Source organism: Sarcophilus harrisii, chromosome 2 (assembly GCF_902635505.1).
Source record: "Sarcophilus harrisii chromosome 2, mSarHar1.11, whole genome shotgun sequence".
Classification (NCBI taxonomy): domain Eukaryota; kingdom Metazoa; phylum Chordata; class Mammalia; order Dasyuromorphia; family Dasyuridae; genus Sarcophilus; species Sarcophilus harrisii.
Window position 1 is genome coordinate 593,263,374 of NC_045427.1, and position 15,386 is coordinate 593,278,759.

The 15,386-nt window shown below is 39.0% G+C and overlaps 1 protein-coding gene across 5 annotated transcripts; it reads left to right on the forward strand.

Moving 5' to 3' along the window:
- The first annotated feature begins 127 nt into the window (after positions 1–127).
- On the forward strand, positions 128–14,986 carry CUTC (cutC copper transporter). 5 transcript variants are annotated; one of them, XM_031956241.1, is made up of 9 exons: positions 128–212; positions 1,407–1,487; positions 2,593–2,652; positions 4,081–4,290; positions 6,157–6,192; positions 6,618–6,751; positions 10,996–11,023; positions 14,116–14,221; positions 14,572–14,986. In XM_031956241.1, exons 1-9 carry the CDS (start codon positions 152–154, stop codon positions 14,681–14,683), a joined length of 828 nt encoding a protein of 275 aa, XP_031812101.1. In that variant the 5' UTR covers positions 128–151; the 3' UTR covers positions 14,684–14,986. The 5 variants fall into 5 exon arrangements, with proteins under 5 accessions (XP_031812101.1, XP_031812102.1, XP_031812103.1 ...); XM_031956242.1 differs by having other exon boundaries at positions 1,407–1,478; XM_031956239.1 differs by lacking the exon at positions 128–212 and adding an exon at positions 406–964.
- The last annotated feature ends 400 nt before the right edge of the window (positions 14,987–15,386 follow it).

Sequence of the window (15,386 nt, forward strand, 5' to 3'; positions counted from 1 at the left end):
CTTGCGCCTGCGCAGGCCGCCCCACGAAGAAGCCCGCTCTGGAAGAGGTGAGGCTGGGAGGCGAGGAAGCGTTGGGGTCGCGTGCCCAGGGACCTGCCCTCATCCACATCTTTCTTCCCAACCGCGTCCGCCCCGGGGGGAGGCTGTGAAGATGAAGAGGCGGGCGCTCTCCAAGGATCGGAAGCGAACCCGGGCCACTATGGTGCCGCCAGGTGAGAGACACCGGAGGCTGGCTGTGGCCTCCGGGGCTGCCGAGGGGCCTGGTCCGTTTGGCGTGAGCGGAAGCGTGGTGCCGCGGGGAGAGCGCCGGGTTCGAATCCGAGCCCTACCGGGTGTGGCCTTGGGCGAGGCCCACGCTCTCCCGGCCTCCGTTTCCTGGTCTGTAAAATGGAAGGTGAGAGGCGAGGGGGAGGGTGCGCTGGGGTTAATTCCATGTTTCCAAACTACCCTGCCTCGCCCTGGGGATGCGCGAATGAAGATGAGCGCAGTTGTGCCCGCCCCAGAGAGGCGTGTGTCCCTCGGGGCGGGGCGCGGTAACGGAGCGCTGCGCCCGGAGCCTGGGCGGGCACCTGCCGCGCTTACCCTTGTGCACCCCGGGACAGGTCACTTCCCCCTGCCTCCGTTTCCTTATCTGCACAAAGGGGCTGAGGCTCGCGCCGCCGCTTGCCGGAGTGGGTGTGAGCATAAGCGAAGCCCTTTGCATTTGTACGTTATTATTGGGTAGCAAGCATTTTATCCAGGGGAGAAGGGAGAGTCCCTGTCCGTGCAAGTCTGTGCGTGTGTTCCTCGGCGATGGCCTTGGACAACAATCCCTCTTGGCTCCCCGTTTAACTTATCTCTAAAATGAGATGGGGAGGACTAGGCAGCTTCGTGTCGGTAACTGTCCCTGTGTTCCCACCAAGCAGAGCAGGCAGCACGTTACGGTATCCCCGGATCCGCCCTGGGATTATTCATCATCCGTCTGGTCAGTTTCTTGTTTGTGCGGAATTGTTGGTTTCAGACTGAGACTTGCTTAAGAACAGGGACTGGTGGGGGGGTTGCCCCTTTTTGGTATCCTCATTGCTGAATACTACCTGGCATAAATTAAGTGCTTTAATAAAAGCTGTTTGACTTGAACTAGATCCGGGCCCAACTGGGGAAGAGCTGTCTCCAGATAAATCGAAAACAGTGTGTGGGCCTTGAGGATTGTTTTGGTTTTTCCATTTCCTTAAAGCACCAGTGGCTCTGATCCTAGTGGAGTCTCTACTTAAAAACCAGAGAAATTAGACATAGTTGGAGGAGGGAATATCCTCTTTGGTGAATGTGGATGTTGCTGGTTTAGGCTGCCATGATGTTGAATGTAGAATGCACATTTGCAGAATGGTCCACTATACTGACAGGTCTGTTTTTGTGCTTGAAACTTTTAGAAATGACAAGTGGATTTCTTATGGAGGTATGTGTGGATTCAGTGGAGTCGGCTATAAATGCGGAGAGAGGAGGTAAAAGAGGTACTGGGAGGGGGGGGATGAAGTATTCTGAACCTTTCTCACTTGCTTGCAAACTGACCTTGGGGAAGCCCTTGTAGTCACAAGTACTGGAAAGCCTGGATCTAATCTGTACTGCCTCTGTGGACCTTTTGTTTTCTGGAGATTGAGCAGTGAGATAATCTAAAATACAGCTCTAAAAAGTCTGCTTTTATGAAAAGAAACTGGAAATGGGACAGCTGCTAGGTGGCATCAACCTGAGATATTTCCTAGCTGTGTGACCCTGGCAAGTCATTTAACCCTGTTTGCCTCAGTTTCCTCAACTGTAAAATGAGCTGGAGAAGGAAATAATAAACTACTCCAATACCTTTGCCAAGAAAACCCCAATGGGGGTCACAAAGAGTTGAACACAACTACTAAACAAACTATGAAAACAAAAACATAATAAGGCGAATGTGAGGCAGTCATCTGAATCAACCCCACAATATAAAATTGAGAACCAAGAAGATAACATTTCTATTTCTTTCATTTGACTGAGTAGGAACATTGGCCAAACTAAGTAAACCTAAAAGATAATTTCAGAAATTTGTTACTATTGTAGCAACTCGCACATATTTCCTACCCCACGGTCACCTTTATCCTTTAGAATTGCATAGTTAAAAGGAATTCCAGAGATTTCTGTCATTTCAGTAACAGACTTTTCTTTTAGTTCTTTGCCACTTTTCTAATTTAGTTTTATCAACTTGTGTTTTCTGTACCCTGGTCTTTTGAGTTTTCTGATTTTTGAATTTGGGGATGGGTTTTAACTCATAACTTGTCCTTGTCCTGGTCCTATTATAAGTTGGAATTATTCAGAACCAATTCTGTACTTACTCAATCTGTTAGAAAAACTTATACCACTGGAGTCAATCTAGAAACTTTGCTCCTATTCCATGATCCTTCCTCATAGTCTCCTTTGAAGTCATGTAGAGGTCTAGAGTGGATTTAACTTTTAGATCATATTGTGAGTGAATCTACTGAGCTACAAGATGTAGATGGGTCAAAAAATACTGTTTTTTGTTAAAACTATTTGGAACAAAAAAAGGTTTTATCTGGGATTTCTGATGACCATTGAGTTCTTTTATCACAGGTGCTGGCCGCGTTGAATTGTGTTCTGGTTTGCTGGAAGGAGGAACTACACCCAGCATGGGTGAGTGCCCTATGTAACCCCTTTTACTTTTGCATCCCCCAGTTGGCAGGTGCAAGTATGATGTAGATTTAGAGAACTCTTGACTATGTAAGGAAACAGTATGTTGTTGTAGAAAGAATGCTTGAGAAAGGCAATGTACAAAGGGCTGATCTTGGAATTGGGGAGATTTAGGGATATGTCCTATCTTAATTTCCTGAGAAATTAATTAATTAATTTCCTGAGAATTAATTAATTAATTTCCTGAGAAATTCTTAAGACTATTGGTTGTACAGCTACACCCAGCGAAAAAACTCTGGGAGATGACTAAGAACCATTACATTGAATTCCCAATCCCCATTTTTTTGCCCACCTGCATTTTTGATTTCCTTCACAGGCTAATTGTACAATATTTCAGAGTCTGATTCTTTTTGTACAGCAAAATAATGGTTTGGTCATGTATACTTATTGTGTATCTAGTTTAAATTTTAATATATTTAACATCTACTGGTCATCCTGCCATCTGGGGGAGGGGGTGGGGGAAAGAGGGGGAAAATTGGAACAAGAAGTTTGGCAATTGTCAATGCTGTAAAGTTACCCATATATATAACCTGTAAATAAAAGGCTATTAAATTTAAAAAAAAAAAAAAATATTGGTTGTAAAGAAAATGCTGACCTAAATTGGGAGAACTCTTCACTAGTGCCTTCCCTCTTCCAGTGAAATCACAGATCTGCTCCAGAAAACCGAAAATCTGTGATTGAGCACTTGAGTGATCTTGGGCCTTCCTGCTTATGTTCAAATAGCCTCATTTTCCTCTTGTGTAAAGTGAAAAGTTTTGATCTCTGATGATCTTTGCAATCCCAGCTAGCTAGTTAGACACTGTGTATGTCCACGTTCCTTTATCCTCATATAACCACTCAAAGCAGAATTTTATTTATTTTTTTAATGAAGACTTCTTTCATTCTGAGAAAGGGCCAAACAATTTATGTTTTGGGAACACAGAACTTGAAATATTTGAGTTGGTTTTAAATAGTGCTTCAGAAAATTAAGGAGGAAAAATTTGAATCTCAGTGATTCTGCTGGTAGAACATGGAGACTTTTAGTTGTTACATGTTTAGTGTTAGCTCCCAGTAAAATGTTGTAGAAGATGCTTAAAGAAGTTTTATGAGACCTTGAGTGACAACTACTTTTAAGATTTCTTTGTCATGGTTTGCTAATTTCTAACATTGTTCTCATTACTGAGCCTTGGCTTTTATGCATTTTTCCTCTCCTTCCACCCTCTACTTAAATTTTTTTTTTTGTTCTTGGCAATTTGCGCTTTCTTTTCTGCTACAGATGATACTAAGGAACAGATTGAACAGTTAAATACTTTTGTATTTGTTTTTCTCTGAGAGTTAAGAGTTTATTGGCTCCTGCTTGGGTTTTTATCTTTTCACTGTGCATTCTTATAGGTGTTCTACAAGTGATTAAGCAGTGTGTTCAGATCCCTGTCTTTGTGATGATCCGACCACGTGGAGGTGATTTTTTATATTCAGATCGTGAAGTAGAGGTCATGAAAGCAGACATCCACCTTGCCAAGCTTTATGGAGCTGATGGGTTGGTATTAGGAGCATTGACTGAAGATGGACATGTGGATACCGAACTCTGCATGGAACTTTTATGTAAGGATATAATGCTGAAATGGACCTTCTTAATTATCCACACTGTGATTATGTCCATATAGACTCAATTTTTTCCAAAAATCTTTTCCTGTGCCGGTAGTAGCCAGATCATTTTAAAAATAGGATCTTTATAGTAAGGAAGAACCATTCATCAGACCATGGATATCAATATGTAAAAGGTTAAATAGATCTTTATTTACTATGATTATACTAAGAGAAAAAAAATCATTAATTTCTTGTTTGTTACTTCTTGCTAAAATATTTGCTGAAAGCCCATTGTCAGGCAATCCAATAATACTGTTGAAATGCAACTTAAATATCAAAAAACTTGGTACTATTCGTTGATTTATCATTGACATGATATAAAAAGAGTATACAGCAATGAATCTATTAGAAGTTCTTATAAGGAATTAATGTTTTAACAATTTTTCTTTGATGACTTTGAAGTGTGAAAGTTATAATAACAATTTCTATTTGAACAATGTTTTGTTCATTTGGTATGTCTCCAGTGTTAATAGTCATAATGATTTTGAGTGGTCTTAAATGGTTTTTAAATTTGCATATATTTCTATATATGACCATTACACTAAGGTGTAAATGCAGAAATTGCCATTTGTAAATAGACTGTTTTTGCTATGGTATTGTTATACAAGAATTATTCAAGTACAAAGGAAAAATTGATATGACTGAAAAAGAACAGAGTTTACTAAAAACATTTGTTGATATTAAAAATGAGTTACAATTTGGGGTGATTTTCTATGAATTGACAAAAATTACTCCTTTAAAATTACTCCTAAATAGTAAAGTTTTTAGTAACAAACTGCTGTTTGGTTGCTGTTTTGTTGTTTTCTTTTTTTTTTTTTTAATCAGATTATATTTATAAAAATTAGTATTTGAAAGACTGAAATCAAAAAATATTTTTTTCCTCTGCATTTGGTCAAACCCAGCTATCAGTTTTGTGGCCTGGTAAGCTTATAAATGTAGTTTATTTTGGGTTTTAATTTACATTTACATAATAGCCTTAGCACATATGTTTATTAGATGGCTAATATTAATTTTAGCTAGAAGTCATTTCTAAGAATGAGTTGATTATAACTGTTTAGAAAGCTTCAGCATTTTTCTTTTTATTTCCTATTTTATTTTGCAGAATAAGACCTGGAATGTCTTTTCGGGGGGGAGGGGGGGATAGTACCATGTTAGAAAGGCATAGTGATTTCCATTTCTCTCCTAGTACAGTGTCCCCTTGAATTAGAATTGAATTGTCAGAAGAATCATGCTAGGAAAACACTGAAGAATGACATAGGGAATGAGAAGGGGAGCAACCAGGGGCAGCATTTTAAATTGTTTTAAATTTCAGTTTACTATTTCTTTGTTACTTGTTGCTACAACTTGAGTACATGTGGCATCTCCTATTCCTTTAAAATAAATTTTGAACTATGTGACAGTGTCTGGAAGAGTAGAAGGAATAAGTAGGAGTATGAGGTAAAATAGAAGGGACTCCCTACATTTCCAAACCAAAGAAGTCTGTTGCATGTTGAAAATGAAATAGATAAGAGGAAAAGTAGCAGTCTTATTACTGAGCCTGCAAAGTTGCCAGGCTTTTATAAATAGTCTGAAAACAATAGATCTAGGTCTTTTATGTATTTCATTCTGTCATTCCCTCATTCATGTATTTATTGAGCATCAAGATATTTAATGCATTGTGCTTTAGGGAATAGAATGAAATACAGGACCCTACCCCTCGTGAGCTTGTAATAAAATTAGTGACTCTCCTTTGATTTTCATTTTATAATTTAGCTGTCTCGTAGAAAGAACTAAGATTTTGGAAATGCTTTGTGTATTTATCTTGTGATTTTCTTTTTACAGCTAGTTGCCGTCCCCTGCCAGTCACTTTCCACCGAGGTGAGTCACATGTTTTTTGAAAGATTTATTGAAACCCAACTAGTTTCTTCACTCAGTTTAGTCTTAAGGGACATAGTTCTATTTCTTGTGAGAACTAATTCCAGGAGTAAAACTAGAAAATGTTGTCCTGTTGCCAGTTGTTTTCTTTAAATTAATGGAAATCACAGATTTAGCTATGTAAAATGATGAGAAATTTTAAAAGAAAAAAGATAATTTGGTTGTGTGGAACCTGAAGGGAAGAGAAAATGAAACTTGGACAATTAATTTTTAGGATAATTTTTAGGTGTGAGCTCATTTATTACTTTTTCTCTAATAGGTTTCTATTGCCTTTAACTTTAACTCTGTAATTAAGATACCATTTCCCAGAATTTTTCAGGTGCTGATAAATCTTTAATCAAAATATAAATTATTTTATATATTTTCAGCCTTTGATATGGTTCAGGATCCAGTGCTGGCTCTAGAAACTCTTTTGACCTTGGGATTTGAACGTGTGTTGACCAGTGGTTGTGACAGCTCAGCATTAGAAGGACTGCCTATGATAAAACAACTCATAGAACAGGTATACAACCCTTTAAAAATTAAATAGATATATACATATATATGTATATATAGCACTTTGGATGTTGCTCTTCAGCTACCCTGTATCAGTGTTTTACATGCTACTGTTATTTATCATTATTCTTAGCAAGTGGGGAAAAAAGGCAGATAGAGAAGTAGATATTATTTCCTTCATATGGCTAAGGAGTCAAATTTAATTACAGATTTAATTAACTCATACAGGCTAGTCCCCTGACTTTTGTCTATTCGATTTTAAGCCTAGCTCACTGTCCATCTGCAGTGACAGTCTAAAATCTGTGTGCATTACTTTACCCCACATTGATTAAGTGGATCTCATGTGTCAATCTTTGTGCTGAATGCTGGGATCCTAAGATGAGAGTAAAAAAGGAGATAAAACGAATATAAAATAGTTTCTAGAGGAGGAAATACTATCAACTAGGGGTTCAGGAAAGGTTTGGGGAGAGGACAGCAGCTGAGAAGGAAGCTCTACAGTTTATTAGATAAGAAGGGGATCACATCTGGGCAAAGGCACATGGGCCAAAGGGGAGTTGTGGGTACAGGTAATAATCAGGAGGCCAGTTTGATCAGAACAGAAAGTACCTGAGAGTTAGTAGCATTAAATTAGGAAAATAGGTAGGAGGAAGGGGGGCTAGGTTGTCCAGGGTTTTAAGCACTAGGCTCAGGATTTTTAGATTTTATCATAGAGATAATAGGGGAATCATTGCAGAGTTAGTTTTTTGTGGAAGGGAGAATGGTGACATGTTTAAATCGGGTTTAGCAATGTCAGTTGGCAGATCTTTGGAATAGAGATTGGAGAGGAGTGTTGGGGTGAGGAAGAACAAAAAATTAGGAGGGAAGTTGCGAATGGAACTGGGTTATTGGAAGAATTATTATGTCCTCAGTTGAAATAGAGAATTTTGGAGGAGTGATAGGTTGAGCAGGGGGCAAGTTTTGAGTTCTCTATATAATGAGTCAGGACTGGTAAGACAGTTCCCTAGGCTCTTTATACTGTTTATAAGAGTGGACAATGAGCAGTCTTTTTTATCTACGTGACTTTTCCTTATGTATTTCATTGTGTCTCTAAGGTAGTGGGAAATTGGAAAGACTTAAGTATAACAACTATAAGTCTCTTGTCCATTTTAGCTAAATTTGGAGGAGAGCAGCTTTTGCATTAAGTGCTTAATTTTTCAGCCATCAGATTTTACTGCTGTGTTATAGAGGGGTTTTAATTGGTGTATATGGTGGGATTGTCCTTAGAAACTAAATTGAGAGGTTTGAAATTTTAGTTGATGACATGTCTTAGATTCTAAATATATACCCTTTCCAAAAATACATGGAGCTCAGCAACTATTTGCTTTTCTTCTTAGCTTTTAATGGAAGGAAATTTGAAACCCACATCACAATAGCATTTATAATATACCTGCGTCTGTTGTATACCATTATAATTTAAGGGCAGCGAGATGGCACAGTGGGTAGAAGATTGGCTCTGGAGTCAGGACCACCTGAGTTTAAACTCCAGCCTCAGACACTTAATAGCTGTGTAACCCTGAGCAAGTAACTTAATCCTGATTACCTCAATTTAAAAAAGAAAGAAAGAAAAAGAAAAATATAATTTTTTTTCACTTTGTTTTTTCTTTCTGTCATGGTTTTTCCCTTTTGTTCTGATTTTTCTTTCCAAACTTGATTTAAAGAAATGTAAATTTGAAATGTTAATATAAATGTAAAAATAATCATGATTTAATTAAGGGAATATTAATTGTGTTTTACTTTAACAATGCCTCAGGTTGTTAAAATGAGTACAACTTCACTAGTTATTACAGGTTAAGAGGAGAATGGGCTCTCCTCATCTGTTTCTTTTCTTCCTTATTGACACCATGGCATCTCACATGGAGTGATTTTTTTTGCTTCCTGTTGCTTCTCTGTCTCCTGTGTTGTGGCTGCTTCTCAATTTCACTATCATAAATCTTTCCTTCTTTACTATAGTCTTCATTCTTCTTGCCACTTTTCCTTGTTTTAATTCCATATTCTTGACTTTTCCTTTCTCCTCTCTGTCTTTCCCTCTCTCTACTTTTCTTGCCTCTTGATGATCTCTTTTATTCTTCCCATCTTTCCTCCTATGCTTTGCATCCTTTCCCTTTTATCTAGTTTCTCTCTTCCTTTTTTTCTCTTAACCATTTAGGACTATTTTCCCCTTCTTTCCCCTAACCTTTATTTGGAATATGCAATACAGGTATATATGGATTACATGTGCTTTTTAGTACTTATTTATGATTGAATGATATTCTTCCCATTTGTCATATTTTATGTGGGAAAAACAATCTCACTAAGTTACGTTAGCTCCCCAAATACTTTTTTTCTTGTGGCTTATTATCACTTAATAGAAGAAAAAATGCTTATCTTTATTGCATTATATGTTCATATTCCTTAGAGCAATTGAAAAGACAATGGCTAATTAGAGAATGTAGTTAACATTTATATATGTTGTCTCATTTGGGCTCCCCATGATAACTTTGATATAGATGAGGCAGAGAGATTAATTGACTTGCCAGTTATACAACCACTGAGTGTCTAAGGCAGGATTTGAATTCAGCTCTTCCCAACTCATTTTATTCTGCATGTAATAATGATAGCTAGAATTTACATAGCACTTTAAGATTTGCATAGTGCTTTGTAAATATATCATTTGATTCTTAACAACAAACCTGATAGGTAGGTGCTATTGTTGCCATTTTACAGATGAGGAAACTGAAGCAGATGGAGGTTGAATTTGACATGTATATAACATGGCTTGCTAGAGATAACTTTCATTTCCATTTCACTATTAACCTGTCTTCTTCCCAAGAGCCGCAGTGACTAAATATTACAGTGGGATCATCTTGTGTTAGCAGTTATTTATGTCACAATAGACTTTATTTTAAAAAAACCTGATGCAACATTGCAAGTTTAAACAAAAGTTAGGAAATACCAAGATTTGTCCTCCACTATTATTAAAACATCAGTTGTATTTAGAACTAATTATTTAGGTAATGGATGCATTAAATTGTACTACTGGTTAATTGATATTATGGTCTAGCAAGAATAGCTGAGAGTGTGCAGTTTGTTTGACATTCCTTTTTCAGTAATCTCTTTTAGAATATCTTGATGCTGTCACTTTTCTGCTAAAATCTTTGTGAAAAATCAATTATTATCACCCCCTCAATACGGGGGTCCCTCAAGTGGACTTTTGAGACAGAAATTTTGGGGATTTCATTAGTGGTAATTAAGAATAGATTTTATATTTTTGTGGTGGCAAGGAATTGAAAATTGAGTGGGTCATTTGAGAAATGGCTAAGTTATGGCATATGAATGTAATAGAAATTATTCTATAAGAAATGATGATTCTGATTGTGGAAAAGCCTGAAAGATTTGCATGAATGAAGTGAGTAGAACTAAGAAAACATTGTACATAGTAAAAGCAATATTATGTGATGATCAACTATGATAGACTTTGCCCTTTTCAGCAATAGTGGTCCAAGACAATTCCAATAGGCTTGGGATAGAAAATGTCATCTGCATCCAGAAAAAGAACTGTGGAGACTGGATGCAGATTGAAATATACTATTTACACCTTTTTTATTTTTTTTTTTATTTTTTTTTTTTTTTCCTTTCTCATGTTTTTTTACTCTTTTGTTCTGATTTTTTTCCCCAACATGACTAATATGAAAATGTTAAAAATAAAGAAAAGGAGAAGATTCTTATACTTAAGGGGGGAAAAGAATAGATTTTATAGTGTTACAAAGTTTTCCTATGCCTTATCTCATTTGTCCCGTGTGCCTGGTGAAAATAGTGCTATTGTCCTTATTTGCAGATGAAGACATGGAGGCTTAGAGATAGGGAGTCAAGGCCCAAGATCATCCAACTGAGATATGAATCTTCATCTTATGATTCCAAATTTTTCCAGTAAACTACATTTGTCGATCCATATTTTCCTAGCTCCCATAATCTTTTAAGCCACTTGGGTTCTATTAAAATGTTTCTCCTTTAGTATATTAAAATTAACCCTTTAGGGTCTGGTAAAGCTTTTCTAACACAGCTCTTTCAGTTATCCCACTCAAAGGCTCAAAAGAAATATGGCAGATCTATTTAAAATCATATATCAAACCTGATCATAAGAAACTAAATATGCTTTGACTCATATTTCTATCCTCTGTCTCATTATCACATGCAAAGGAAGAATGTTTACATTTGCCTTTTTTCTTTTTTCAGGCAAAAGGCAAGATTGTGGTAATGCCAGGTATTTATTTATTTATCCATTTGCTAGCAGTAACACTGACATGTAGTGTAGATGAGAAAAGAGATCTAGAAAAGCAAGCATTGTTTAAAAAAGAATATGATATTTAGGGGAAATTAAGGATTAATAGGCCTGTGTTGACTAAGAATTTCACAGATTGGGTATTTTGGAATGAAGAGAATATACTAGTAGTGGGTAAGCTAGTGATTAATTAGAATTGGAAAAATCCTATGATGGGAGGAAATATCTGTGAAGTCAAGGTTTGTCTTTTTGTGGAAAGGATTTTTTGAAATCATAGTAGTTTCCTTTTGGTATGGATGTTTTTTACTGAGGAGAAGCAGCATATAATGCTGTTAGGAGAAATTCTGTGCCAGAAGGATAGACCACACTGTGGAATTATGCCTTTGGAAATATTGCCATCAAAGTCAGCAGTCACATTTTGTCAAGTCCAAGTCCATGAGTCTGTAAGTAGAGGTGAAGGATATGGAGAGGTGATCCAGTAAATAGTATTTGAAAGGAAAATCAAACTCTCTGGGGAAAGTACGCAGATAGAAATGGAGCATCAAATAAATGGGATGTTTTCTCAATTCCTGAAGATCAGTGGCCATTAAATTCTGGCTTTTTGTCAATAAATCCATGATGAGAATTATTTATTCTAGGTGCTTCCAGTACTTAAGCTGGGAAGCAAAATAGATGATTTGCTTTGGAAGTTATTTAAGGACTCCTAAAGTCAAAGTGAAGTACTCAGAAGAAGAAACTTTGAATCCAGGATGTTGGGGGAGAAGGGCAAGTAGGAAGTGGGAGAAGCAAGATGAGAAGAAGTGTGTCGTTATCAGTTAAGAGTTTTAAAAAAAATTGGAATAATGCAAGGCAAGGGATTGTACCCTGAGCAGATGAAACATGTAATGTTAAAGTAAGGGACATACATCAAAAATGCTTAGTGTTTCGGAGAAGGCAGTCCGTTTATTGTCTATTTAAGTTTAGAGAAAGGCATTCTTATTTACTTTTTGCTTAGAGCAAATAAGTTAAAATTGTATGCAATCTTTAAATCACAGCTTCTTAAACCTAAAATCGCTATGAACTTTAGTGATGATAGAATGACAAAGTTTGGTTTGAGTAAATACATAAGAAATATGGGGAAAATTTATGTCTGTGAAATTCATTGTCTGCAGAGTAAAATTAGTTCAATAGTTAACTCTCAATTTGTGGAGAAAATAAATTGTTTCAATTGTGATGTGAAATTTCAGCTTCATTACATCCAGGTGTGATTATTGTTTAATCCTTTATTTTCAAAAAGCCATAATATAGGGGGAAGTATTGGATTTGAGTGGTGAAGGGTCGCGCAGGGTCTCCTGCCTCACTTTCCCTTCCAAAGCCAGATATAAAGACAACTAGAGATTCAATACAGATTTAGAAGAGATCACATTTAACTGAAATATGTGAACGTTCTATACATTGCTCAGAAACTATTACTGATGAGGATCAATTTGGTACAGAAAGGTAGGGAAAGACTAGGGAGGTTCAATGGTGTTATGCATCCACAGTGCAGTTAGCTAGTTAGCAGTTAGCTAGATTTCAAACTATATATTAGAAACTGATTGGTAAAACAATAGTTCATGTTGTTATATTTATTTGGGAAAATAGACATAACTCAAAGAAGATCTATTAGTACAACAGATTCTTGAAAAGAGAGATCTAGAGTTACATATTTCTCATCAATCTTAGCCAAAACAATTGGTCGCTTATGGTTTGGGATTCAGTGAGATACAAGATCTTGTTTCTGTTCAAGATATTATTGGCAAAATTTCTGGAGTATAATTTAGTTTCCTTTTTTCTTAAAATGCATGGTTCAGAATGTTTAATAGGAAATAAGTATGTTCTCTCTTTGGTTTTCACTGAATTTCATTGATGAAATCCCATAGGAAAAAATTAACATGATATAATAAAAGTCTTAGTTATGGATCCTGTTAACTGTCTAACCGTAATCATTCATTTAAAAATAAATTGGCTTTAAGAAACAGCAGTGTACATTGCTGACTTGGAGTATTGTGGTGATTGACATCCATAATCCATCCATGATGATAAATCCTGAGACACTGCAAGGACCTAGAGGGTCTTGACTTAAATTTGTTGTGAAATTTGTATTCTTGAAGGTTTAGTGTGTTCTAAATTTTAAAAATTCATGTTATGCTTTATTTCATAATATTCTCCAGAATTTCAAATGTAGGAGTTTGGACTGTTCCCCACCCACACATCTGTTGTCTGTAGACAGGACTAGCCATATTCTCATGAGCTCTCTCCCCTTCGTTAGCTTTGAGGACCTGGCCGAAGCAGCCCTCCCGAGCCCTGGGCTAGCCCCGGGGGGCAGTGGTCCTGGGGACCGTTGGGCCGTGGGGAGGTCCAGGGCCTAACTGCAGGGGGCGGTGTGAGGAGTCCGCACAAGCCTGCCTGGCCCTTGGTGCCCTTGGCGGTGCCAGCTGGACATGGGGAGGGAGAGGAGAGCAGGGCTGGGGCTCTGGCCTGCAATGTTGCCTCCACAGACTATGCAGGTCACAGCTGGGTCTGGGGTGAACATTGGGCCAGCTGGTCAGCCTGTTTCAGGTTCTTGGTCCACGAAGTTCCTGAGTGTGGAACTTTTGGGAGACAGTCATGGATGTGAGGCAGGAGGTCTGCCGTGTGCATGGGGCTTGTGACTCCCCTCTTTCGGACCTGCCCTGTGGCGGGGGTCTCGACTGGTCACTGTGGCCCCATTTTACAGATGAGGAAGCCGAGGCCCTGAGGGATGGTTTTTACCTTAGCGACTTAGCGAACACGGTGTCAAAGCCGAAGCTTCCAGATACCTCTGTAGGGTGTTCTGTCTGACCCCAGTTTTGCCTCTGTGGACAAAGTTGTAGACTCAGGCGAAATAGGAGGGTGTTTTCTGAAAAGTGACCGGAGTTGTTAGGCGAGTCCGGCCGCAGGCTATTGCGCAGGCGCGGGTGGGAGCTGCTTGATTGGTGAATGTCTGCGCTTGGGCTCCAGTGGGGGTATGACTCGGTGCATGGCATGAGGTGACCTGGCTGCCATATGATAGAGTGCTTGGCTCTCTCCCGCAGGGGGCGGCATAACTGAGAGAAACCTGCAGAGGATCCTCGAGGGCTCGGGCGCCACCGAGTTCCACTGCTCTGCGCGCTCCGCCAGGGACTCGGGCATGAAGTTCCGGTAGGGGCGGGGCCTGGGAGGGGAGGCGGGGCCTGGGAGGGGAGGCGGGACTGTGGGAGTGTTAGGGATCACTGAGGTGGGAAAGGGAGGACCAAATCTTGTACTGGGAGGGAGATGAGGTCAGCCTGCTGGGGGGGAGCCCTGGGGGCCAAGGCCGCCTCCTGCGCTTCCCCCCCCCCCCCCTTCCATGGGCCCCGCCTGTAGTGGCCTCCAGAGAGCCTCATCCCTTATCCTGGTCTGCATCTGGGTCACCGGGACGGGGGTCAGAGGCGGGGAGCGGGAGCCCCTGGAGATGGGGCCGGGCTGCCCCAGCCGGGGGAATTAACCTTCCGTGATGATTTCTTTGGCAGAAACACTTCTGTGGCCATGGGCGCTTCCCTTTCCAGCTCGGAATATTGCTCAAAGGTGACAGATGTGGCAAAAGTGAGGACCTTGACTGCCATCGCAAAGAGCGTTCTATAAGGCTACCCAGAGCCCGGGAGAGACGTGAACGTGCCTGGATCAAGGTTGGGGGAGACCTGAGGTCTGAAGCTGCTAGGGCCTGGGCAGGGCTGGAGATTGACCTTGGCTTGTCATACACGGACCGTGGGATCCTTCCAGAAGAGCCAGTTAGTTCTCCATCATCATGATGAAAAATAGCTGGATCAAGACTTTGTCAAAGACTTGGTCTGCCCAGTAAATGGGATTAATTTATAAGCTGAAAAAATTAAATTCAAGAATTACCTTCGATTTGTCTTTGTGAAATAAAACTTGTCATTTCTGTTAGATTGTTGCTATTTAATTTTTCTTCTGGATGTTGTGTTTAGCCCAAGTAAAAAAGGAATGATTTGACTTTTAGCTTTTGGGATTGGATTTTAAACATCAGTCAACCAATCAACAAGTATTTATTGATTAGTTTTTTATGTTTCCTACACTCTTGTGTAGGTTTTGGGGGGAGATAAGTATGGAAAATGGTTCTTGGCATTAACTATTTCAATCTCCACTAAACTTTTTTCTGAACTTCCAAAACAGCTCGATTGTGCCACATAATTAATACTATGTCATGGTTTCCTTTTTGCATCATGTAGATAATCTAGATGACATCATATTTTGCCCAGATATCTGTCATACTATACTCTACTATTTCCATTTCTATTGTCCCTTATTCACTGTGTCCAGTTACTAG

Excerpts from the sequence above, each read along its gene's own strand:
- CUTC (XM_031956239.1), top strand. The coding sequence starts at position 844 with ATGAGATGGGGAGGACTAGGCAGCTTCGTGTCGGTAACTGTCCCTGTG. Across the intron at positions 2,653-4,080 it reads AGGAACTACACCCAGCATGG|GTGTTCTACAAGTGATTAAG; the intron begins GTGAGTGCCCTA and ends GCATTCTTATAG. Across the intron at positions 14,222-14,571 it reads GACTCGGGCATGAAGTTCCG|AAACACTTCTGTGGCCATGG; the intron begins GTAGGGGCGGGG and ends TTTCTTTGGCAG.